General features: G+C 41.7%; 1 protein-coding gene across 1 annotated transcript; it reads right to left on the bottom strand.

Annotated features, from left to right (window-relative positions):
• Positions 1–93: 93 nt before the first annotated feature.
• On the bottom strand, positions 94–27,910 carry LOC137956442 (uncharacterized). The gene is made up of 8 exons (XM_068803941.1): positions 27,696–27,910; positions 26,367–26,694; positions 25,167–25,364; positions 24,782–25,054; positions 13,170–13,272; positions 12,945–13,063; positions 12,497–12,673; positions 94–1,054 (listed from the first exon to the last, which is right to left on the bottom strand). Exons 2-8 carry the CDS (start codon positions 26,664–26,666, stop codon positions 230–232), a joined length of 1,995 nt encoding a protein of 664 aa, XP_068660042.1. The 5' UTR covers positions 26,667–26,694; positions 27,696–27,910; the 3' UTR covers positions 94–229.
• Between the last annotated feature and the right edge of the window lie 88 nt (positions 27,911–27,998).

The following is a 27,998-nucleotide window of genomic DNA, read 5'->3' as shown; positions in this document are numbered from 1 at the left end:
TACCAAAATTTAAATGGTAAACACGAGACATGTAAAACCTATAATCCAAAAGACAATCGAACATGTAAAGATATAGATTTAGTATATCTACGACAAACCTACCATGGTTTCAGTTAGTATGGATCAAAAATTCCTTTGCTATACTTGGATCATTTTGCTCATTGTGATATACATCATCACCGTTAATAAAACAGAAGACTATACAATTGCATCTTTCGACAAGTCGCCCCTACGACACTAAATTGCTTGAAGATTCACCAACAGGAGAATCCTCTTTTTCAAGTTCACTAATTAGCTGTTCAATCTCTCTTCTATAAACCGGCATAAAATGATCACTAATCATGGTCTGTGAAAGCCGCAGCTTACCATAGAGTGCCCTTGGCGTTAGAAAAATTCCAACTTTTGGCCTTTCCTGATGGCTCTCTCCATCATTATTAGCCCGTCGAACCAAAGGCTCACTACCATCATTAGCTGAGCCCCCACAATCCAAGGTCACTATATGCATGATTTTACCCGGAGGAAAAAATCGACGAGCTTCATCTGTCTCAGGTAATGAACTTGATGTTGTAATTCCACCCATCTCAGCAGCGGCCTCTTCCTCCTCTTCTCTTATTTCTTGCACCGAGTTATCTACACCATCTTCAGAACGGCTATATATTTCATGCCGAAGCTGCTGCCAGAGTTCGTACTCAGTCATGCCATCCTCGTTTCTTGTTAGTCCCTCAAGCTCATCGCTATCAACATCATCTTCATGTGCATCACCATGGTAATGACTTGAATTATCTGAAGAATAGTCTAGTTCAGAGATCCATGCAAGACCCTCAGACCTAGTAGATACCGGCGATCCTGCTGTTCCCGTGGAGGTAGATTCAGTCATGAAGGACTCAGAAGCTTCAGTCATCATAGTAGAAGGTCCAGTAAGTTTATCAGTGTTTTCTGAAGTTAAGTCAGTGTGTTTGCGATTGCGAGGCCCAATGCAAGACCAAGAGGAGAGTCTGAAGGAAGGACGACTTAGAGCTGCCTGAGCCACATACCGAGCTCCCTGCATGACGACCTGCACGTTTTTCAGATATCAGACAAATTTTGTTGGTCAAAATTAGGCATAGGAAACTGTTCTCAATCAAGTGAACATAAATATGTCACATTTTCACCTTCAATGAGTTGAGAAGGTAATAGACAAACTCAGCCAACACACTTAGTAACAAAAACTTAATTATAATACTTACACCACACTCTTTTCTAGACAACAATAATCTAATAAGGTCATGGAAAATTTTTAAAAGGAACCAAATTAAACAAAAAGAATTGTGACAGAACAGGAAAACTCATATTACGGACAACACTTTATTCCCAAAATCTGGAATTTGCATGAGAAAATTAATGAAAAAGATCAACATGTTGAAACCTATCTCCCCTATTTATAACATAAATAATATTAAAAATTACAATCATATATCTTCTAGGAAGAGATCAGCATTTTGATACCTGCATATTGAAACCTATCTCCTTATAACTATAATCATATATCTGCTCCCCTTGAACCCTAATAATCTGCTTTTTACAAGACAACATCGTCAGAGAAAACACTCCTTCCCCCATCCCCCCCTCAAACTGGAGCATACAACTTAAGCTTGCTATAAAGTCTACTACACATTGTACCCCTTTTTGAGCATTGAGGGACAAAAAAAACACACGCCAAGAGCATCGTAACATGCGCCGAGAGCTCGAAAGTGCTAACGTGTGCCTAAGAATGTCGCGACAAGAGAGAAGAGAGAAGTGAGAGACCAAATCGGAGGGAGATTCGACAGGAAGACGATAGGGCTCAAGGAACAACAGCTCGATGTGCAAACAAACCGTCACGACGATGGCCGACGAGTCCTCACGAAAAATCAACGAGCAGTCCAGCTGCTCATCGAACCAGATCTGGTCATGATTTTTCAGGGAGACAGAAGATAAAAAATACTCATCATTCCCGATCTGAAACTCCTTCCGATCAGGACCCCCACCTCCGACGGTGATCCAGGGGGGGAAAACTTTCCCCCCTCACTCTCCTCTACGACAACAAAGACCTGCAACTTCCGTTGGTGACGCCCGATGGCCTCCAGATGCTATTCAACACTCTCAATATCACTTCTCTGGTGATTTAGAGAGCAACAGTAGTGAGGAGAGCTTGAACAGTGGTCATGCGACCTGTGATGATGGCGGCGCCACCAGCTGGACCACTGTTCACCGCCGGAACCAGAGAAGATGACCTCGAGAACCACCTTTTCACTTCGCTTTTGGTCCTACAGCAGTCACAATCACTCAGGTGACCCTTCGAAGTGCAAAAAATGTCTGTATTACAGTTAAAATAGGGGAACGCCATGCCTTCATCACTGTTCCTCTGTTGGTCGATGTTTCTTTCCTCACTACCTTCTCGGCAGCAACTGTTGAGGATATGAGCACGTCGCCCAAAACCAAAGAACTCTGGTCCGGATCTTGGCGATATTATTTTCATACGATCCTTTGTGGGAACCGCGTTGAATGCAAAATTTTGCAGCACAAGGGCACCACAACCATGACCCGTGTCACTATCCCAGAAACAACCAACTCCGGCTTTGGCTAGAGTCAGCTAGCCTGTGCCATCCGCCACTTTCTTCCACCCCCATCACCGTCCAGCACTGACCTTCCCCGACCAGACTACCCCCCTTTGCCCCCTTTGCTCCCAAACCCGACAATCCAGAAAACTGCTTCCACATGCCCCGCTCCTGACCTGGCAGACCCCTAGGCCCAGAAATCAGTTCCAATTCTTACTCCCCTCCCTTCATCCCCAGCTGCACAAAGCTCAAACCCTTCCCCCCTGGAACAAAACCATGACACCATTTCAATCCCTCCAAACCTGATTCGCCATGATTTTAACTGCCTCCTCTGTGCTGCCTTGGTCTCCTCCAGCACACCACCGGCTAAGGACCAGTTCATATCAGACTGGTTCCAATGCCACCTACGCCTGGACTACAGCCCTTTGGCATCATCTCTCTTCTCGGACGAGTGGATAGTCACCTTCCGCTGGATGGCAACTCGGCTTGCAATTTCTACCCCCGTTGCTTCAGTCCGTGATTGGAGCCCCTACTTGCATCAGTGGCCTCGGTTAGTGGATTCAGATTACAGGCCTTCCGCCTGAACTCTGGGAGAGCGGTGTGAGTCCTCATCTTCCTCGTCTGGGACCAATCAGCCCAGGTGACCTACCAGCGTTGTTGCCGCACTTCTAGCCCACCCCCCCCCCCCCCCCCCCCCAAGTCAAGGGAAATGATTCATGGAGACCTTTGTTTTCCCCCGCCAGATGACAGAAACCGGCAACTCGACTTGGCTTTGCAGAATGAGCGCCACCAGTTTGATGATGAAACTTGGGGTCGTATCTCCGAGTTGGCTCGAAGAATGGGATTGGTTTACAATGATAACATTTCAGGTGGCAAGACCACATCAAGAGTTTGCAAAGAAGTCAAGAAATGGTTAATTCTTTCTTGGAATGTTCGTGGGATTGGATCCTCCAGAATGCGTGTTACTGTACGAAATTTTCTTTCCAGAAGTAACCCATCTATTGTAATCCTCCAAGAATCTAAATGTCAGACCCTTTCAACTCCATTATGCATGACCTCTGGGGTTGTAATAATTTGGAATGGCTTGCCATCAATGCTACTGGGTTTTCCAATGGCCTCTTTCTCCCCGGGAACTCCTCTGCAGTTGAAGTCTTAGATCACATAACTGGTTCTTTCTCTATTGGAGTTAAGTTACGTGACAGATGCACTGGTTTCTCTTGGGAGCTTCTCGGAATTTATGGCCCTACCAGGTACCGGGATCATCGCTCTTTTTGGGATGACATTTCTGGCCTTCTGCCTCTTTGGCCCATTCCTTGGCTCCTTGCCAGAGATTTCAATGCAACCCGTTTTTGTAATGAGAAGTCTCCCCCTACCTCCCGGACTACCTCAACCATGAGGCAAATTTGCTGACTTTATCAACAGTTTTGAGCTGAAAGAAATCAACCTCTAGCAAGACGTTTACTTGGTCCAATGGTCAGAGGCCTCCCATCCTTTCCAAGCTTGATTGGTTCCTTGCCACTGGTGACTGGCTCAGACTTTACAGCAACACCTGTGGGTCAGTTTTGAGCCGTACTGGCTCCGACCACTGGCCTATTCAGATTGATACCAAAGTTGATAAATGGGGGCCTGCCCATTTCAGGTTTGATAGTTCTTGGCTGTTGGATAACCACTTCGCCGGCAACGTCGCCTCATGGTGGCAGGTCTCTCCCCAGCAAGTTGAAGCGTCTCAAAGTAAAGCTCAAATCATGGTCCCCGGAGCGTTGCCTTGCTGCCTCCTCTTAGAAATCCTATCCAGTCTCAAATTGTTGCTCTTGATATGGTTGAGGAGCAAAGATGTCTTACTCATACTGAGTTTTCTAACTACATCTCTCTTCAATGCAACTTTCAATCTATTATGCACTCCGAAAGGGTTCAATGGAAGCAAAAGGCCCGCTTCAAGTGGTTAGCTGAGGGGGATGCTAACACAAAGTTCTTCCATGCCATCACCTCAACCCACAGGAGGACTAACCGGGTCACCTCCTTGTCTATTGACAACGAGGTTACCTTGGATAGGACCTCCATTACTAATGTTTTTCTCAACTTCTTTGCAGATCTTTACAGAGAGGAGCACCACCACCGGCCCAAGCTCTCCAACCTTCACTTCTCCGCGATTTCCCCAATTCTGGCGAGTTTCATTGAGCTTCCTTTCTCTGCCTTGGAGGTTGGGGATGTTGTACTAGGACTCCCTCGAGATAAGGCCCCGGGGCCTGACAGATTCAACGGGGAATTCTACAAGGCTTGCTAGCCCGCTGTGAGGTCAGACATCATTTCCATGGTCCGAAGCTTCTATAATCGTGGAATCACCTTTAAGAGCGTGGGTGTTTCTCTTATTGCTCTAGTCCCCAAGAAAACTAGTGTAGAGCGCCCTCAAGATTATCAGTCGATCAGTCTCGTTTCAAGTCCCTAAAAGATCATCATCTGCATCCTGGCTCATTGTCTCAAGGTTGTTCTACATACCATCATCCACCGGGGCCAGAGTGCTTTTATCAAAGGCCGAGATATATTTGACTCAGCTATGGCCACGCATGAAATTATGGATCATTTTGCCAAGATGGGCCGGCCACGGTTTGTCCTTAAGTTGGACCTCGAGAAGGCTTTCGACCGAGTTAGTTGGTCCCTGTTGGACGACATTATGCAACGTATGGGGTTCGAAGACAAATGGAGATTTTGGATCCACAGTTGTATCTCTTCAGCCTCTTACTCCTTGCTCCTCAATGGCACGGTCAGTGGCTTCTTCCAAGGCACTTGAGGCATCCGTCAAGGAGACCCCCTCTCTCCACTCCTCTTCAACATCATTGTTGAGTACTTATCCTCTATGCTCTACTATGCCCGCAGCATTGGTTAGTTAGAGGTCGTCTCCAAACAGAGTTGCTTTGACATCCCCCTACTCCAGTTTGCAGATGACACCATTTGCTTTTACGTCGGCACACTTGACCAGGTTCGCAACATTAAGGCCCTTCTTGGCCTTTTTGAGATCACTTCTAGTCAAAAAGTTAACTGGGGAAAGCCAACCATCATGGGTTATCACATCGATATCCCCTTGCTTCAGATTATGGCAGAGACTCTAGGATGTCCCATTGCGATTACTCCCACATACTACCTGGGTCTTCCTCTTATTGATTGTAGACCCCGGATGGGTCTTTGGGCTCCTGTGATTGAGCAACTTGAGTGATGCCTCTTCTCTTGGAAGGGTAGTGGTAGATTGATCCTCTTAAAGTCATGCCTCACGGGTATTCCCAACTACTTCCTCTCTTTCCTGGCTTGCCCCGCCTCTATTAGTTGGCGCATTGACATGATCAAGAGACGTTTTCTGTGGCGTGGCACTGGAAATGAGTTTCACTATCACCTTGTCAGTTGGGATGAAGTGTGTAAGCCAAAATCTTTGGGTGGGCTCAGGATCAAGCACACCATGGACATGGAACATGCTCTATTGCTCAAGTGGTTTCGGAAGTTCAACTCTTCCTCGGGAGCTTCGTGGAAGCCAATGGTTGCCTTCAAGCTTCGGTGTCTTGGTGACAAATGGATCACTGACGGCAACTATCGTTATCTCTCCCCCATTTGGAAGGCCATGTTTCATTTGTACTCCTTTCCCCGCACTGCCATTTGGTTCTTTGTTGGAGATGGCTCCAGTCCGCATTTCTGGATGGATTGGTGGTCAGGTGATGGCTCTCTTGCCTCGTCTTACCCACCACTGCTTCAGCTTACCACCAGCCGCGATTTATTTGTCTCTAACGCTTGGCGAAATGGCTCATGGAATCTCTGCCTTAGACGCAGCCTTACTAATGAGGAAACCATTTTTGTTTGTGGCTTGATTGATAGTCTCAGTAGTGTTATGGTTCGCCCTCAGACGGCTGACCGGATGATTTGGCTCCCTAATGACAGTGGGCGATTCTCGATCTCCTCGACCTACCTTCATCTTATGGGATGGACCCGGCCTCCTGCCCCACATCCAGCTGCTCTTGCCTTGCGCCTCTCGGCCCGCCCAAGGTTAAGTTTTTCCTTTGGAGTGCCTGCCACAACAAGATCCTTACTGTAAACAACCTTATTAGGCGTGGCAACACCACTCCCAATCCTCTCTGCCCCTTCTGCAGGACGGTGGCTAAAACTATGAATCACCTCCTTCTTCACTGTGACTTCGCCTGGAAGGTCTGGACCTACAAGATTGACAGCATGGGACTGAGCTTCTGCATCCTGCTTGACCTAAGCATCATGCGTCGTTTCTCTTGTGACACCCGCCTGCCCAGCCTGGGCAAGCTCCAATTGGCTGGCTGCATTGCATTTGTTCCTTGGTACCTCTGGAAGGAAAGGAACTCCAGACGGTTTGACTATACTTTTCGCTTTGTTGCTGAGGTTTCCTTCACTGCCACTGGGTTCATATTTATTTGGATCCGCACCCAGAAAGAGTTTGCCCGCCTCTCTTGTGCCCCGATCAGCATCAATTGGAAGATTATCGCTCAGATGTCTATCCCCACTGCCCCTCTCCAAGTTGCTGTTTGGGAGCCTCCTCCCTCCAGATATTATAAGCTAAACTTTGATGGTAGCTCCTTTGGGATCCTGGGTTTGGCAGAGTTAGGTAGGGTGATTTTTTATCAGGGGGCACTGCCATCCTCTCTTCCTCTGGCCCTCTCGGAATTGCTGACTCGACCACTGCTGAGCTCTACGGTCTCCTTCACGGCTTGCGAATTTTTCAGAACTGCTTCAGTGGTCCCCTTATCATGGAGGGAGACTCCAAGATTGTCATCGTATGGTGCTCCACCTCATCTTTCCCCCCATGGCGTCATTGGCAGATTTTTCTTAATATTTTTATCCACTATTTCTTGTACTTTAACATTTTATCAATATTTAAGTTGTTTATGAGAAATAGATCAGGGGAAGAAAGGGACTCCCTGTAAGTTGGACAAAATCTTCAATTGCTGGCTTTAATATCGATCCTAATGTATTAAATTCCATGGTGCATTACTTGGAATGTAAAATTGTTACGCCTCCCTGTACATATATGGGTCTGCCTTTGTCACCTCCGTTGCCTTCCAAAAGCTCTTGGCATCCTATTATTGAGCGTTTGGAGGGCTGCCTGGCGGCGAAAGGAAATATTGTCTGGTGAAAAGGTCAGAGGTATGTAAATCAAAAACTCTTGGTGGACTCAGGATCCGTGATACAGCTACCACAAATTCTACTCTGTTACTTAAATGGATTTGGAAGTTTAACTTATATCTAGAATTGATTTGAAGAAAATTGGTTGATGCAAAAGCAAATAAATTTGTGGGTTGGTGGACTGAGGGTGGGTGATGTAATAGGTTGTCCTCTCTATGGAAAAAAATTGTAATATTGTTACCTGCTTTCAAAAATATTGTAAAATGTTAAGCTGGCTCGGGTTTCGTAACACGATTTTGGACCGAGTGGTGGACCGGATCTCATAGAATGAACACCAGCCACAACATGATCTCTAACTTGGCAAGAAATATTGAAGCATCTATCTCGGACCAGCAAACTGGTTCTGGAGGATGGAATCTAAATCTATGAAGGTCACTTTCGGATCTGAGGCCTTGGTTGCATCCGACCTCATCACCACTCTCTCTTCGGCAAGTCTAAAAAATGTGTCTAATACTCTTATTTGAACATCGTGCACGAAAGGTAATTGCTCAACTTCTTCTGCTTACAACTTCCTGAGCTGCCCCAACATTTCACAAACTAAACATCCTGTTGATATTGCATGAACCTTGCATGCTCCCCCACGTTCTAAATTTTTTATTTGGTCCGCATGTAGGAACAAAATTCTTACATCAGATTCCCCAATCCGGAGAGGTACCAATGTCCCAGATCCTCTTTGCCCATTCTGCCAAATTACTTCAGAAATCCGGTGAGGTACCCATGCCACCCATATCCTTTTACATTGCAATTATGCCTATTTTATATGGACCAGCCTCCTTAACAAGATCGGTCTCCAGTATTGTCTCTCTCAAAACCTCTCATCTACCATTCTCTCAGTTATAAATACCAACCTCCCAAAGCTCGGAAAAATATTGATATCTTGCTGTGTTGGGCATCTCATTTGGGCATTATGGAAAGAAAGGAATAACCACAAATTTAATCTAAAATCTATTCCTAGACATACATTGGTTGAAAAAATTATTGGTCAAGTCACTGTGTGGATCCTTCTGCACAAGGAATTCAGAAATCTAAAAGGATCTAACTTTCGGGAAAATTGGCGAACAATTGCTAGCATGTCATATCCACCCCAACCCCCGACTATGGCAATTTGGACTCCTCCCCCAATGGGCCATTATAAACTGAATTTTGACGGAAGCGCTTTTGGATGTCTGGGCCCACCGGGCTTTGGTGGTGTTGTTCATGACGAAAAATGGTGCTCTTCTTTTTTCCTTTGTCGGGCCTATTGGAATTTCAGATTCAACTACTGCTGAATTATCTGGATTACTAAATGGATTACGGATCTTCAAAAGTCGTCTTTCTAAACCCCTTTGCATTGAAGGAGATTCGAAAATAGTCATTAATTGGTGCACAAAGAACGTCCCCCCTGGCGGCATTGGAACATGTTCTATGATATATGTAATTTAACTTTTGTTTTAAAGTGTAAATGAAAATATATTCCTAGATCAGTTAATTATTTAGCTGATGCACAGGCTAAATTAGGCGTCTCACTCCCTCACCTTGTTGTGGAGGTAGGCCCTGTTTAGCAAGGTATTGTAATCTTCATCTTTTTTAAATAGCTTATACAACTTCATTCAAAAAAGAAAGACCACGGCTTGGTGGTGGAAATCTCTTGGATGAATGAACTATTTAGATTTGTAAACAGGGGCAGGAGTAAACAAGGACATTATTAATCTAACAGGAAGACAAAAAAAAGGCAAAAATGATTGAAGAGTAAAGAATGAGCATCATCTCTGTGAGTTGAATAGGACAACCCACATACCCTAGACAGTATGTTCTGATACCATGAAGAATTTGCTTGAGAAAATCTTTCGAAGAAATTAAGGTTTTTGAAACTCATCTCCCCTATTTATACCTTAAATAATATTGCAAAACAATCAGATCACTGCTCTGCTTAAACTCTAAGAATCTACTTTCTACAGGAACACACTTTCTTAAAAAATTCAACTAACTCAAAATAACTAGTTCTAACAAAAAAATAATAATAACAATTTAGAAGTCTTTTTTCTTTGGAGAGAATTGAGAAATCCTATTAAAACATAGACAAGGAAATACAACAGAAAAAATTAGAAGAAAAAAAGGTTAAAATACAAAATGAGGCCGAGGGAGATCCAATCGGCTCAACGAGATGTTGACAAGGTTGTTTGCAAAGAAAAGAGCATGAAACTAAGAATCTTGCATGTTGTAACACGGTTAGTATTTGAATAATTTAATGGTAATATAGTAAATAATAACTTGATAAATGTAGCAGTAAAATAGTAAAAAGAGGGTTACAGCAAAGTAGAAAAAGTACAAAGAGAAGAATGAAGAGGGTCATGGTAAAGTAGAAATAGTATCATGATAAAATAGAGGGGTGTAAGTTTATTCTGGTAAAGTAAAAATAGTAGCTACAGAAAATAGAGAGGTGTTGGTTGGGTAGAAGTGGTCAACATTGATGTTGACTAGGATAGAAGTTGGCTCCTTTGAACATTCCTGTTTTCGAGATTCCTCTTCTATGTTCTGAGTAGAGAGTATCTTCTTTAATGGGAATTATATGTAATCCTTATGTAAGCAGTGCAGTACTGGCAAGGGGGATGCATGCAAATCCTACTCTCTTTTCTAAGTCTCTCTTCTCCCAAAGCCTAGCCTTTCTCTCCTCTTTCTCAACGAGTACTTCTCTGCCTCTCTTCTATGATCTCCCTCTCTATTCCTTGTCTCTTCACTTAACTTCTCTTTTCCTTCGACAATTCAAGCCAAGATTTTCTTAAGCCCCGATTCTCTCTTGAAGAATTCAGGACAGTAACAGTTTGGTAACACATCTTGAATTTCAGCAAAGGTACTCCAAAGGTGCCAAGGATGGTCAAAAGCCTGTAAAGTGCAAATTAGTCAAAACCAAGGAACCCCTCCCCCCCCCCTAATTTCAAGAGGTCCCATAAGCTTTTCCTTGAAATATATATACCACAAAGAAGGGATCCAAGGTCAGCTTCAATGGAACCAAAAAGTATTGACTAAGAGAAGAATATTCCTTCATGAGAGTGGAAAACACCACCGCAGCTCAAAGGTAAAGGGTTAGCTCTTGAACTCCATCAAATTTAACCAATAAGAAGTTTGCAAGCAAATTTAAGTAGAGAAGCCAAAACGTCAACAAAGTAATCTACAGTTTGGAAGCTAAAAATTTGTCAAGCTCATTAAGAAGCTGAAGGCGTGAAAACAGTGGGTCCCACATTAAAGGGTAGTTAGTGGAAAGTCTGAAATTTGGAAATCGCTACACATTGTTTGGATTAACAAAAGTTGGAGGTCAATGGAGGTAGATTTCACCCTGACCATTTTTTTACCACCAAAAATTTCACCAATGTGGTTTTACTGCTAAAAAGAGGCAACAGGAGTGAATTCCCCCATTTCATCTCCTCCAATTTTAGGGAGGCGGGAAGTCCACCAACCCCCCCTGCCCTCCCACCCTTCCCTCTAACGGAAAGGGAGTAGAGGGAGGGCCAGGCCTCCCCTTCCCCCTTCCTATCTCCCTCCAATTGGAGTAACACCCCTCCCCCTTCCAAATTTTTAAAAATTATTTTGGAAATTATAATATGTCACTTTCAAGCATACATTATATAGTTATTTTAATTTTATTTATTTAACTGAAATACAATAATTAGCTAAAGCAAATATAAGCAAATAATTATGTCTTTCATTTTTAAAATGACATGTTATTTATAGAAACAATTAATAAACAATGTACTTTAACATTTTATCAATGAATTATTTCAATTAAACAATATAATAGTGAACCTCATCTATAATAAGTATACATATTTATAACTTATGTTATTTAATCCAGAAATTATTGTGTAATGCTGTAATCATTTAATCCATATTTTAAACTATCATGTACTTTATTTCTTCATTTAAATAGTTATGATTTAAATTAATTTACTTTAATCTTTTTATTATTTAAATATCCAACACATCAATCTCACTAACAACTAACTTCAGATGTCCTTGCAATTAGTCCAAGATCACAAACAACCAACTTTTAAAATCCATAATAGTCCATGGAATTCTATAAATCCATGAAGTTAATTCTTATTTCAGAAAATGTGATGAACTGAAAAAATTCACGGACTTTTAAAATTCCAATCTCACTAACCCTCTATAGGTTGATAGTTGACCCCAGTAAAAAATAAGACCTTTTTGTGAGAAATGAGATGGATTAACAGGCCAAGGGCCCAGAAGTGTACAAGACCTGAGAAGATTGGTGAGGCATTCCTTCTCTGGCAAGAGAGTCAGCCCAAGAGTTGGCTGATCACAATACATGATCCCATAAGGTCCATAATTTCAGAGAAAAGATGATGCAGTGCCAAGGAAAGGAGAATGGGTGCTACACCAGTTAATTACAGTAAGCCAGTTGCCCTCCACAACTAGGTTGCCACGAGAACAGTGTCTGAATATTCTAGTCCCTGAACCAGTGCAATAAGTTTGGTGGTAATAGCAACAGCCAGACTGAGGGGGGCAGCAAAAGATAGCAAGCCAGCAACAGAGCTCAAGCAGAAAATTCCCCAAATCAAGCCAGACCTGGGTTCCCCATTTTTCTATTATGAATCCAGCTTCAAATTGATGGAAGTATTTTTGGCTTTTGATTAAGAAAAAATAGAACATTGACTCTCAATGATATCGTAAAGAAAAAGGAGAAGGGCAAAAAGAATGTTGTCAATGCTCTAGGCATAGAGGAGACGGTTTACCTGCGTACCACTGGACACTGGTCGCAAAATTGCACCAGCCCCAGCAACTTTAGCTTTGGCACTAGCTATAGAGGGAAGCCGAGATCCCAAGGCAGACGCAGACCGATAAACCGTGCTCAATATTCTGGTTTGCTCTATCTGATTACGCAAATCATTTAGCCATGCAGATGCTGTCACCTGTCAAGGATGACAATAACAGTTAAGGAAGATTGACGAACAATAACTCAATCAAATAGATAAAAAAGAAATGAAGAATGACATGCAATCAAATAGAACAAAAACTCACTCATACAGAAAAAAATTCCTCCTCATTCCCACCCCAACAGGCAACTAATCTAAAATTAAAAATATTGGCAACGGTTGTATTTTTTGAATTTTGGAAAGATAAAGTAGTATATAGAAAATGTCTTTTAAATATAAAAATTATAACCAATTCCAAGTAATGAACCTCAGCCCGCAGATCATCTACCGAAGCAGCTGAAAATGTTGGCACCAAATCTGCCCCATTAATCACTGAAGTTATAAATGAAACACCTGACTCTGCCAATTCCCAAGTCATACAAGCGGCTGCATGTGATACCAAATTTGTGTCAGATATAAAAATGTTCCAGCTCTGAAGCTGAAACAACCAGCAAGCAAAAGCATGGAGAAACAAACAACAAAAATCACCAACCTGGAGCAAAAGTAACACAAGTAGCATTTGAGAATTCAGGTTGCTCTCGCAACATGTACGTTAGAATAGCAGCAGTACCTCCCCCCAAAGAATGACCAACAATCTGAAAAGATTTAAGTGGATAGAATAAGTATGAATTATATGAAAAAGGGTAGTTTAGTGGGTTCAAATTTGCCAGATTGCACGTCATATGGTTCAATATTTAGTTAATTCTGAGTTGTAATTAACGAGTTATGGTGAGTTGGATATAGAGGGGCATTTACGTACTTTTAACACATTATGAGTTGAGGGTTAATAAGAAGCAGGTGACTAATTTCAGAACCCTCAACAAGTGCTAGAAGCTGTGTAATCTCTCTCTCTCTCTCTCTCTCACTCATGTTCTTTTTTTCTTTTCTTCTCTCTTTTTCTTCTCAATGATTCACTTTTGCATGGTATCAGAGCACTAAGATCCAGTTGTAAAGAGTTTCCTGTTATATTTTCTCCTCAACCCAAGTCTGCAACAACTCCAATAAAGAGGATTTTCATAATTCTCAGCTGAAGTTCAAGGTTGGATTTTTACTTCTCTTTTTTGTACCATAACCCTAGGGTTGATAGCTTGTACTACTAGCTGAGCAATTCTATGAATTATTTGTGCCCCAAGAGAGTTGTATTTTGGGATTTTGCAACCCTGATAAGCACAAGTCTCCTGCTCTATCCCATTGCTTGCTCATCCTCTAGGATGCTCACATCTTTTATGTTCTTGATGATTTTTGCTATGTTGTGTTGAATTACTACCCTTAGGAGGTGGTTTGCTTTGAAATTTGGGTGCCTTTATCTATTGTGGGACCCACCTAGTTTGCAGAGGCACTTTACTTTGTTTTTGGTGAATTTTTTGGTGCTAGTTGGTGTGTTAACTTGTTTTAGATTGATTGGTGTGTGGACTGACACGTTTTTGTGGTAAATTATGGTTGATTTGGTGAAGTTATTACTCCTGCCAAAGTGTCTGAAAATTCTGAAGGTAAGGATACTATTGTGATTGCTACTGAAAACTTGAATTGGCAGAAATTTCTAAGTTGGTCCAAATCTGTCTGAATGTGTCTTAAAGCCCCCATAAAAAAAGTATCTTAGGGATAACCCTCCCACTCCCATGATGGATGACGGGGAGGCTAAGGATAACCAAGATATTATGAGGCTTATTAACAGCATGAATTTTGATTTATGAAGTCATGGATTGTGAGACAACAAAGGACATTTGGATGTTGAGAATCTCTATGATTAAGAAAATAATTTGTCAAGGGTTACCAAACTCAATGAAAAGTTGTTTACGTTGAAACTAGGGATAGTATTGTGATTGATTATTTTACTGACTTGCAAAGTGTGCTAGCCGAGATTGACATATACCATCCTTTAACAACAGATGAGAAAAAGCTACGGAAGCAATTCGGACAAATTCATGTAGCCGAGCAATTTGGTCCCAAATATGATGCGATTTGGGTCCAACTGCTTGCTTCTGATAATATACCCTCATTGAAGAAGGCTTTCAACAAATTAAAACAACCAAGACAGTTGTGGCTCCATAGGGAAGCAAGGAAAATATAAGGGGCAAAAGCTGTTGCCCTCAATATCCAATCCGCGTCGAGTCATTCAGAGGCACCCCATGGACATCGAGGAGGTAGTAGGGCTGAGGCTAAGATAATTCTAGTTGTAGCAAAGGTTGCGATAATGTTAGAAGTGATAGGTGTGTCCATTGCGGGTGCAATAATTACTTTTCAACTGTATTGGAAAACCTGGTTTCCATTTCTAGTGTTTCAAAAGGTGATGAGACTTCAACGAGCCATATAATATCTAATATTCTTTGTCCTCCCAGATGAACTTTAGCAATTGGCTTAGAGGATAGCACAATTGACCTCATCCACCACATCCATGGTGCTTAGGATTAAATGTTCACATCCACTATGGCTAGTTCATGTATGTATGCTTTCCATACATCTCATACCATGTCATTTGATTGATTCTGGTGCATCTTTGCATATGTCAAGTATGTTTTCCTTCTTTTAGTCATCACTATTTAGGCCTGTCAACTTTATTGATGTATCCTCCTTGTTAGTAGAGTGAGCAAAGTTCAGCCTCCTTCATCTTTACCCTTGATTCTTTTTCTTTGTCCCAAAATGTCTAGTTAACTTGTTATCCATCAACCAGCACATACCCTTCTCGAACAGACTACCCCCCTTTACTCCCAAACCCGACAACCCAGAAACTCCCCCCCCCAAAATCATGAAACCATTTCAATACCTCCAAAATTGATTCGCCATGGTTTTGATCACCTTCTCTGAGCTGCCTTGGTCTCTCCTCCAGCATGCCACAGCTGAGGGTCAGCTCATATTGGATTGGTTTTAGGGCCACCTGCACCTGACCTACAGCCCTCTGGCATCATACCTATGCCCGGGCGAGTGGATAGTCACCTTCCACTCAACTGATGACCGCTAGATGGCAACTTGGATTGAAATCTCTACCCCCACTGCTTCGGTTCGTGACTGAAGCGCATCACCGAGGCCTCAGTCAGTGAGTTCAAATTACAAGCCTTCCGCCAAAACTCTGAGAGACCACCATCTTCAGCCTCATTGCCAGCCGCTTTGGTACATTGGTCAGACTGGACAGCAACACGGCTGATCATTAGCAACTTGCCCGAGCCAGACTCTTCATCAACCCCAACCGCATTCACTCTAGGATGACCTTCTTGCGTCTTGGTGCTGGTCAAACCCACCTCAGGCGAGATATCTCCTTTGGAGAACTTGTGGGAGACCATCTCCTTTCCCAGCACCATCAGCAGTGACCTTGTACCTGGTCAGTTGACGCCCCCACCCCCCCTACCGCCGTCGACCCCTCGGACAGCCTTCTGCTCCTATGTCCCAGATTGCCTACCTCACCATCTCCATCAACACCTGACCCCCCACAGAGATCCCCCCACCGCACTGACACCCCTACCCCTTACCTGGCATCACATCGATACCAGGATCCCCCTCTCCCCCTGACATTTGGCCCCCACCTTTCCCACCCTGTGGCTCCCCCACTCGGGCCGGCTGCCAGCACCTCACATACCTAGAGCAACCCGATTCCCCCACTCCCACTCCTTTATAACCCCCCCCCCCATTTCCGGCAATGAATCCTCATCATCACCTTCATTTGTGACCAGTCAGCCCAGGCGCCCTGTTACTCCCCGCCAGCCAGGGGAAACGGCTCATGGGGACCTTTGCCTCCCCCCACTGGATGATAGAAATCGGCAACTCCACTTGGCTCTGCAGAATGAGCGCTACCAGTTTGATGAAGAACCATGGAGTCATATCTCTGAGCTGGCTTGAAGAATGGTAGTGGTTTACAATGAGAACCTCTCGGGTGGCAAGACCACATCAAGAGTTTGCAGAAATGTCAAGAAATGATTATTCTCTCTTGGAATGTTCGTGGGATTGGATCTCCTAGAATGCGTGCTACTATTCGGAATCTTCTTTCCATAAGTCACCCTTCTATTGTTATCCTCCAAGAATCTTGTTAAAATACAAGTTCAAGGGTATTTTGGTCATTTCTTATATTTTCAATATTACATTTTTCTCTTACAATATGACTATTAGATAGAGAATGTCTTATTTTATCTTTAGTTAAATTTTCATTCAATTTAGACATGTATTTTAGGAGATATGTAATTTTGAGTATTGAGGGGCATTTTTGTCTTATTGTAAATTTTCACTTAAGCCCTGATTATAAAGAAGCAAGAAGGGCCTTTCTGGCTCGGATTCCAAGGCAGCAAAGCTGCCTCTCTTCCAGAAATTCATTTTCTCTTCTATTTTCTCCCCAAATCACCTAATTTTCATGGTATCAGGGCAATAACGCAAGTCTTGGGCAAGTTTCTTTGGATTTTGTGGATCTTCTCTCCATTTTTAGCAATATCCTTGAAGGTTTTTCCCACATTTCTGGACTGGTAGGGTAAAGTTTTCGTTTTTTTCCTTTTTGTGCCTATCTTAGCCTATTGGCTAATGATTACTGCTTCTATTTAACTGAATGTTGGGATTTAGAAGTGTTTAATGATCCCAATTTGAGGAAATTTCTCAAATCTGCCTGCGTCGTCAACCTAATGCTTGCGTCATCATCCATATAGCCTACACCATCTTGATTTCTTGCAATTAGGTCATTCTTTTATTGATGAATGGTCTCAATTGCTGGAATTGATCACTATTGGTTCTAAATTGAATGAATTGGATGTTGTATTGCCCTAATTAAATTTGGTGTGGGGCCCACTTGACTACGCAAATATTGAAATTTGGGGAAAGTGTTTCCCTTTGATTAATTGACGCTCTAGTGTACTGAAGTGTGGTGTTTGGTGATATTTAATAGCTGATTCCAGCACACAGGTTGCTGTCCAAAGGACTGCTGAGAACTCAGATGTGAAATTCTCTCAGTCTATTCAGATAACTACGATCCGGTTGAATGGATCGAATTATGTAAACTGGTCTAGATCAGTTTTGATATATTTGAGGGCCAGAAGAATGGCAAAATATATAAATGATGATCCCCCAGTACCTATTACTGAAGATTGGGTGGTAGAAGATAATTTCGTAATGACCTGGTTGGTAAATAGTATGGAATCTAGATTTAGTAATCAGATTTTGAGTTGCAATACTGCTAAGGCAATGTGGACTACATTGGCTTCCATTTTGTCTCAAGAAAGTAATTTATCAAGGATCTATGAGTTATATGTGAAGTTCTTTAATATGAAGCGTGGAGGTAGATCAGTGACAGATTATTTCACTGAGATGAGGGAAGTACTACAGGAGATTAGTACATTACATCCTTTTACTACGAATGTTGAAGACATCCATAAGAAAGAAAATCAGATTCAACTAGCCCGGTTTTTGGATGGTTTGGGGCATGAGTATGATGCTATTAGAGCCCAATTGTTGATTAATGAGGATGTGACCACTCTTGAGCAAGCTTTTAACAGAGTTCTTCGAGCAGAAAGTGCAGTTGAAAATAAGGATGAGTCAAGTGGAGCGCTCTCAGAAGCAGCTGCTCTTAACCTTCAATCTTCTACTGGTAAGCCCGGCGGTCAGTTTCATGGTGGTAATAATAGAGGTAGAGGTCGCTCTTATACAACCCATGGTCGTGGTCAAAATGGTCGGGGGGATCGAAAATGTGTTTATTGTGGTAGGACTAATCATATTTCTGAGAAATGCTGGGACAAATTTGGTAAACCTACCTGGGCCAATTCTATAGTCATAGATAACGACACCTCCTCACACACTGGATCGTATGAGGAAATTCAGCAGTTATTACAGCGACTGGGTCAACTGACTGCTTCATCTACTACTTCTCAGACTACCGAGACTCCTCCTTCTTCCTCAGCGAGTGCCACGATAGCTAGTACAGGTATGAATGCACTAAATGTGTCTCATTCCCCCTCTTGGATCATTGATTCAGGAGCCTCTATACATATGTCAGGTATGCCTTCTCTATTTCAATCCATTAGTCCATCTCATTCATATTGTCGAGTCACTTTAGCTAATGGGTCCACCTCTCCCATTCAGGGGGAGGGTGTCGTTCGCACTACTCTTCAATGTGGTAGCGGAATACCTATCATCTTTGATCTATTCGGCCAAAAATCTGAGTTGGATCCTCCCCACAACGGACTGTGCAGCCTTTGATGTGTCAATCCTTCAGTTTGCAGACGATACAATTTGCTTTGGGGTTGGTACAATGGATCAGATTCGAAAAATGCGTGTTGTATTGGGACTATTTGAATTGGCTTCTGGGCAGAGCATTAACTAGAAGAAAACCACCCTCCTTGGCTATCATATTGACTCTCCTGTGCTTCAGGGAATGGCTGAATATTTGGGGTGCTCAGTGGGAAATTTGCCAGCTACATATCTTGGACTACCACTTTTTGACTATCGGCCTTCGGCGACAATGTGGTCCTCACTTATTGAGAAATTTGAGAAGAGACTAGCTACTTGGAGGGGCAAGCTTTTATCTACAACTGGGCGGCTCACTCTTCTCAAGTCTTGTTTGGCAGGACTGCCAAACTATTTATTATCATTCATGCACTGTCCAACCTCAGTTTGCAACAGGATTGATGTCATCCGTCAACGCTTTCTCTGGAGAGGATCAGAGGACACCTTCAGATACCATTTGGTGAGTTGGAAGGATATTTGCATGCCCCAAAATCGGGGTGGTTTAGGCATACGGCCTACGAAGGAGATGAACAATACCCTTTTGCTCAAATGGATCTGGAACTTCAACATCAAGCATAACAACCTATGGGGTAATATGGTCAGGTTCTATCTTCAACCTTTCCGTGCCTGGTGGAGGGAGGATGGCGCTACTCGGCTCCTATCCCCGATATGGAAATCAATTCAAAAGCTCCTCCCAATATTTAGAGATGCAACTTCCTTTCACACAGGAAATGGAAGGACCCTCCTCTTTTGGTCAAATGAATGGTGTGGCCCCCGACCCCTCTCTGAGGATTTCCCGGGGCTCTCAAGGGTGGCGAGAGATCTCTCTTGCTCAGTGGTGGATTCTTGGAGAGATCGCTCATGGAGTCTTACATTTCGCCGGGGATTAAATGACGAGAAAACTACTGCTTTTTGCTCTCTCCTCTCAAGGCTCAGCAGCACTACTATTCGTGAGCATGCAATTGATAAACTAATATGGAAGCCCAACATTAATGGCCGATTCACAGTTGCATCCGCCTACTCCCACATTAGAAAACAAGATTACAGCATGCATGAGCACAAGGCAAACCTGACATGGAAGCTCTCAACGCCTAATAAAATCAAATTCTTCGTGTGGACGGCCATCAGGGAACAAATTCTCACCTCTGACAACCTCCATAAAAGAGGTTACACCGCCCCCGATCGCACTTGTCCCCTTCGTGGTGTGTGCAATGAGATAGTCCAGCATGTTCACTTACATTGCAACTTTACATGGCAAGTCTGGACGGAGATATTTTAGAAGATTAGTCTCCAAATGGGGCTACATCAGGACCTTGTTGGCACCTTTGAGATGGTTATGGGGATGCGCCTTCCTAAGCTGGGCAAGATAATTCTTTTGGCATGTCTAGCGCATGTCCCATGGTGTATATGGCTAGAGTGAAACAACCGGAGATTCAATTCCAAGGCTAGCAACCCGGATAATATAGCGTCTCAGGCAGTGGGCCTTATTTCGAGTTGGCTACATTCTAGGAAGGAGTTTGCTTCTCTATAGAGCATCTCCCTTCGAGAAAATTGGGGTTTGATAGCGCACATGGCAGGCCCTAGTAGGAATCCGGTTATGGCCACTTGGGATCTTCCCCCTTACGACTGCATCAAACTCAATTTTGATGGCATTGCTTTAGGCTGTCCTAGGCCGGCTGGAGTTGGTGGTGTTTTCAGAGATAGCAATGGAGACCCTATTTTATCCTATGCAGGGTCGGTGGGTATCGTTGATTCAAATACTGTTGAAGTGAGTGCTCTTCTGTTCGGCCTCCAAATTTTTAAAGAGCGGCTCCATGGCAAGCTGATTATTGAAGGCAATTCAAAGACTGTCATCAGCTGGTGTTCAAAAGAAAGTTCCCCTCATTGGCGCCACTAGTCAATCATTGATTGTATTGCTGACATTGTGTCATCCATTTATTGTAATTGGAACCTCGTTCCTAGATCAGCCAATTCTTTGGCTGATAAATTGGCAAAATTTGGAACCTCCCAGCAATCTCTCATTGTTTGGGAAGGCTTCCCCTCGTGTAATCAACTCGTTTGAGCTCTCATAATAAAATTCAGCATCATTTCAAAAAAAAAAAAAAGGTCAATCTCTCCTTCTGATTTACTTGTTAGAAATCATTTAAATTTAGAATATTTGAGTTTTCTTTGCTCAAAGTATCTTCGTTGGAAACAACGTTCCAGATTTCGATGGAAAGCCGAAGTTGATGGAAACACAAAGTTTTTCCATTCCATCGCTTCGGCCAGGAGGAGGACTAATCGTATCACTTCTCTTTGTCATGGAGACCAAGTGATAACGGATAGTGTCTCCATTTCTAACCTTTTGGTGAAGTACTTCACAAAACTGTACTCAAAAGATTGTTTCAGAAGACCGAAACTCCAGCAGCTCGAATTTACTTCACAAAACTGTACTCAAAAGATTGTTTCAGAAGACCGAAACTCCAGCAACTCGAATTCTAGTGTATCTCTTCCAACAATGTTGTAGAACTGGAAAAGCCTTTCTCATCAGAAAAAATTGAACGGGCTGTCCTCGGCTTGCCTAAAGATAAAAAGCCCCGGGACCAGATGGCTTTAATGGTGAGTTTTACCATTGTTTTTTGGGACCTGTTAAAAAATGATATCAACGCTTTCATTCACAATTTTCACCAAGTGGGAATAACTCATAGTGGAATCGGTGCGTCTTTTATCGCTCTTGTTCCAAAAGAGTCAAACACTGAGTTACCCCAAGACTTTCGTCCCATTAGCCTCACCTCCAGTTCATATAAAATCATTGGGCGTCTCTTGGCAAATCGGCTCAAAGCCATCCCTTCCAAGGTAATTAATCCTTGTCAAAGTGCTTTTATCCGAGATAGGAATATCCTGGACTCTTCTCTGACTGCTATTGAACTCCTTGATTTTTCAAAAAATCATCCCTGCCAAGGTTTGTTCTGAAAATTGATTTTGAGAAAGCTTTTGACCGGGTTGACTGGAAACTTGTTGATTATCTTTTTGACCGAATGGGTTTTGGCACAAGGTGGAAATTTTGGATGAGGAGTTGTATTTCTTCTCCTTCTTATTCCATCCTTGTAAATGGAAAACCACATGGCTATTTCAAAGCTTCAAGGGGGATTAGACAAGGAGACCCATTATCTCCATTCATATTTACTCTCATTGGTGAGTACCTTGTCTCAATGCTCCATTTTTTAAAACGTTCGGGTTGGTTAAATCCTATCTCTGAAGATCCGAACCAAAACATTCATATTTTACAGTATGCTGATGATACAATACTTTTTGGAGAAGGGTCCATGAGACAAGTTTCCCACATGAAAGCAGTGTTGAACATTTTTGAATTAACCACTGGTCAAAAGGTAAGTTGGGCGAAAACTTCAATCTTCGGATTTAATATTGAATCTTCTTTTCTAAATTTGATGGCGAGTTATTTGGGGTGTAAGGTTGCGTCTCTTCCGAGCACTTATCTGGGCCTACCTTTGACTCCGCTATTGCCTACAAAGAACGCCTGGTTCCCAGTTCTTGAACGTCTCGAAAAGTGTCTTGCATCTTGGAAAGGGAAATATTAATCCAAAGCTGGTAAGTTGATTCTTATCAAGTCCTGCCTACATGGTATTATTCCGTCTTACTTTTTATCCTTATACCATTGTCCTGCCCTATTCGGGATAGAATAGAGCTTTTAAAAAGAAAATTCTTATGGGATGGGCCAAATGGGGAAAAAAAGTATAATCTGGTAAAATGGGGTGATGTTTGTAAACCTATTATTATGGGGGGCTCGGGATTCGGGACATTGCTACAACGAACAAGGCCTTGCTCTTGAAGTGGATATGGAAATACAACATGCAAGCCAATTTGTTATGGCGCGAAATGGTAAAAATTAAATCTAGGAAAGACCATGGGTGGTGGATGGATGGGGGGAGACTTTACAAGTTATCTCCCATATGGAAGAAAATAGCCCAACTCCTTCCTATCTTCAAGTCCGCGGTCAAATGCTATATCGGTTGCGGCAGGAAAACATTGTTTTGGACGGACTGGTGGCTTGGCTCAAGCTGCTTCAAAGATAGCCATGAACGTATTCATCAACTGTCAAGAACTCATAATACGATGGTTTCAGATCATAAGCAGGCCTCGGGCGATTGGAACTTACATCTCAGGGGAGCGTTGAATGACGGCGAAGCTCTGGAAGCAACTGACTTGGTCAAAAAGCTCTCAGCAGTAAAAATAAAAAGTTCATCCAATACACTCATTTGGACACCGAACAAGCAAGGAATGTTTTCTATTGCTTCTGCATATCACCATATGATCTCCTGCCAGACATCCCAAGCAACACATCCAGCAGCCTTTGCATGGTCCTTGCATATTCCTCCGAGCGTAAAGTTCTTTATCTGGACTATCTGTCGTAAGAAAATGCTAACTTCAAACGCTTTACAAAGATGAGAGACTAATGTTTCAAATCTTTTGTGCCCGTTCTGCAATACGTCTCCTGAAACCGCATATCACACCCTTTTGCATTGTGAATATGCACATTTGATCTGGACCGAACTGATGAACAAAATAGGAATTCTATATTGCCCATTGCAAAACTTACATAACACAATCCTCATTTTGGTCAGCGCTCGTCTCCCTAAATTGGGGAAAATATTAATATCTTGTTGTGTTGGGCACATGGCGTGAAATTTATGGAAAGAAAGGAACAATAGAAAATTTAATCAGAAGTCTCTCCCTTGGAAAATTCTGTGTGACCGAATTGTTGGGCAAGTATCCTCTTGGGTTCTCTTACGAAAGGAATTCTGCAATTTACAAGGGGCAAACTTGCGTGGAAACTGGCAAACTATTGCAGAAATGTCATCTCCGGCAAAAAATCCAAAAATGGTTGAATGCACTAAACCCCCTGCTGGCCACTTTAAATTAAATTTTGATGGAAGTGCTCTAGGATGTCCAGGACCGGCTGGATATGGTGGAGTAATTCATGATGAAAATGCAGACCATCTTTTCACATATGCGGGCCCAATTGGTATTTCTGATTCTACAAGTGCTGAGCTACATGGGCTGTACAGCGGGCTGAAACTATTCAAGCAAAAAAAGGAGGGTGTTCTCTTAGTTGAGGGTGATTCTAAAGTCATTATCAGCTGGTGCACGAAGCTTTCCAAACCTCCTTGGCGTCATTGGGAGTTATTTGATGAAGTTTGTAAGTTAATTTATGAATTACAGTGTAAGTGGAATCATGTTCCAAGATCGGCAAATCATTTAGCAAACGCTCTAGCGAAAAAGGGCGTTTCCCTCCAAAATCTTGTTGTTGAGGAAAGCCTTTCTAGCTAACAATGTCTTGTATCTTCTCTTCTTAGTAATACATTTACACATTTTTCTCAAAAAAAAAAAAAATATTGAATATAGACTTTCACTCTCTCTTTTTGTTCATAGAAAGCGTAATTCACATAGAAAGCATAACTCCACCTAAACTTCCCATTTGTGATAACACATTTTAAGTACTTTTTTGAGAGAATCCACACTATCTCTCAAATTTCCTTGTGCACTAACAAGGTAACTTTTCGATTTAAAACTTAAAAGTTCAGAAGAAAACAAGTGATGTATAAGCAGATCAACCAGATTAAAGAAGACTGGTTTACTCCAACCAGTTTAATCAAACTACACAAGCAATTTACCAAGAAAAACAGGTCTCAAGGTTGTACAATCTGGAAAAGATTCAGGCCAAGATACATCCTTGGCAGCCCAGTCCATTCTCACAACATTAGCTCAGGCTGCCAAACTCAAGTATATTGATCTCAAAGGCTTCGAGCCAGACACGAATAAAACTTCAAACACATGTATGACTGTCTCCATATAGATCTAAGAATGCCATAGAAAAAAGAATAAAAATAAAAATAATCTGAGGATGAAATTAACCTTAATTTTGTAATCTGTATATTCACAAAGTGCCTCAATAAGATGAGGAGTAGCATGTTTTGCAATCCAACGAGCTGCTGCAACCATTCCACAGTGTGCATAGCCTAGAACTAAATTGCTGACTCCACCTTCATGTACAACTGTGTGATGGAATGGTACAACTGCACCAGTTGCAGCTGTCAAGGTGTCTCTGATACTGTGAGTTCCACGAATTAACAGAAGAAATGACTTCAATTTTCTGTCGATCAAAATTGTGAAAGCTGGTTTCAAGATCTGCAATGAAAAATATGGTGTAATAATAAAAGTCAAAGTCAATGTAATGCCATCTTAAATTCTTGAAGCAAAACTGGAAGTCACACAAATACATTAAGATGACATTACTTACTCCAGCTTTAGGTTCCTGAAGAAGGACATCTTCTTCAGAGTAACCAGTTTCTTCCAAAAACAATGGAAATGGTTTCTTGGAGAAATGCCAGCAAAGAGTCAACAAGGCCAAGAGATGTTTTAGCTCACCAATAATTTCAGCTCCTTTAAGCTGTACACTTTCTTCACCGGCATATATACTGGCAACACGAAGATTACCCTGGGAAGAGAGATAATCAAGGTCAGCTTCTGAGAAATAATGCTGAGAAAATTACAGTGCCTCATACAGAACATAATATAAATGGACATTATCTGCAAAGGAAAAAGTATTAAGACCTAAAATTTAATTTTCCATAAAGCTAAGCACTGTAGAGAAGAAAGTTTGCAGCCTTCTAGACGTGATAGCTTCAAGTAAATCATATAAATATAAACATTACGTGCAAAGACAATTGTTTTATGCCACAACTGAACAGGAACAATTCAGATGATGTACTCACCATCTCCTCACCTTCATACCTACAGATAAATCCCATCTTGGGTCCATTTTCATAATGATATTCCGGCTAACTGAATAAAGATTGCCACTCAGAAACATCCAAATGCATAAAAAGGAAGGGCAGGATGTAAAGGCATTTGAGATGACAATTAAGATGTCCAACCAGATTACTTGTCTGGATAGAATAGTCAGAAAATTTGCAGCAACTCTTTCTTTTTTTTTTTGGTTTTAAAAAGAAGAATAAGAAAAAGAACAAAAGACAAAATGAGGGGACTATTCTAACATGATGCTTCCTAATCAAACCATGGTTAGGGTCAGTCTTTAGTCTGCACAGGCATCCTTCTGCAGTTTGAAAATTTTAGGCTCATTCTTATAATACATTAATTTAAAATCAGAGTCTCTGGGAAATCATATCAAAGATTTCACTCCCCTTTGCTACATATGAGATAACGTACTTGTACTCTGCAGAAGCATTGCAGCTTTTGAGGTACAGATTTTATTGATCATTTATGATGAATTGAGAGGAAAATACTGAAAATGGACTTATTTGATTCTCAATAGACTGCTTATAGGAGCAAGGTCTTCTTAACAGAAACTAAGGTGAAATAATACTAGAAGAAGTTACATACACCCAGTGAGAATTGAATAATAACCATCACAGGTAACAATACACTGTGAACAAAACTTACTCAAAAAAATAAATAAATACATTGTGAACAAACCTACCTGCCTCTTGAGAAGAAAGTTGATGCCAAAAGCAAGATCTCCAATTGGCCATTTCCCCAGGGTCTCAGAGTAAGTAAATCTCAATGTCTCTGACAAGGTTGAAATTGTCTCTAACCATGTTGCAGGAGCTTGGGTGGGCCCACGAGTAACAAAAATCCTTCTTGATTGAGATGATATAGGAAGTGATTCATCACCAACTTCTCCTCCATCTTGTGTAAGTGTAGACAGTAATTTTCGGTTCAATGTATAGTAGAGAAGAGCAGCAGCACCAGCTGCAGTAGCCATGGTCGCCGTTGCCATTGTATCTTGTATAGTCAAATCCTAAATACTAGAAAATAGATACATAGGGCTCAGGTTTGTGCATTATGTTTAGATAGACAGATATTGACAGAAATGATTAAAAAATAAGAGTTGATATGTGTTTCAAAAGAATCAGTCTCCAAAAATAATTGATTCTCAAAAAAATAAAAAATAGTAACATAATAATAATTGCTATTTATAACTATAACTTTTACTAATTTATTAATATTACCATAAATAATAGCATCAACAACATTAGAAATATCATTTTTACTATTTTTTATTATTACCATAAGTAATAGCATCAACAACATTAGAAATATCATTTTTACTATTTTTTATTATTACCATAAGTAATAGCATCAACAACATTAGAAAAAAATGAAAACGTTGCCTTTAGAGCAAGCAGAAGCAAAATAAGAAGCGAAATCAGGGTGCAGTAGTAACAAGTCTTAAAAATCTCATGTTGTCGATTAAAAACTTCCCAAAAGAATTACGACTCCAGGAAGAGCCCATTTCCCGTGTCATCATAAGATAACAGAAAGACAAAAAATGAGGACTGTATAAATTATACTCTTTAGAAATTAAAATTTTCTCTGTAGAAGATGAGGTAGACAAAAGAAAGACTACGAAGTTTCAGAAATTTCGAATAACCAAAAAATTGAGGACATTATCAACCTAGACAGCGAAGAGTTCCATCCTGAAAAGGACCTTACTTAACTCTAGTCCGAGTGCAACTCAAACTAAACCCTTCCGCCAAGCAAAATAAAAAACCAATCATCTTAATTGAGAGGGAGCAATACAGAGTGGTTTCAAAGATATTCCTTATTGAGCCCCAACTTCAAAACTATCTAATGAACAACATGGTCGAATACAGGAGATCTGAATGTCATGAAACGAAATAACAGTAGGTTGTTAATGAATCACAAACAACACGCATGACTCGGATCAATCGTACAGCAAAAAATAATAAGAATGGGGGAGGGGGGAGTAGCACGCGGAAGACGAAAACAAGAGTAATTTATTAACCTGTATGGCTCGAATCGACGAGAAATTCCTGTTTCGATGGCAGCATTCAAAAGACACGGGAATTCTGAGAGAGCGATCTGCAGAAACTCGGAATCGGGAATTTTGAACAACGCATCCCCTTGTCCAATAAGTATTCTGAATTTATGACACGACTGCAGCCGGTGGGAACTCGGGGAATTTTTCCGGCTTCCCGTGTTATAACTTCAGAGAGGGCAGTCGGTTTGGTACGCTAGGTGTTTACATAGTGATTGGTACGCAAGGTTAGCAAATACTCTCCTATCTAACTTCATATTTTGGTAAAAT

This window comes from Aristolochia californica, unplaced genomic scaffold (genome assembly GCF_029961685.1).
Source record: "Aristolochia californica isolate CCGP_79_NKW_82.1479 unplaced genomic scaffold, dmAriCali1.0.hap1 SCAF_2, whole genome shotgun sequence".
NCBI lineage: Eukaryota > Viridiplantae > Streptophyta > Magnoliopsida > Piperales > Aristolochiaceae > Aristolochia > Aristolochia californica.
This window is presented reverse-complemented; position numbering and strand designations above follow the sequence as displayed.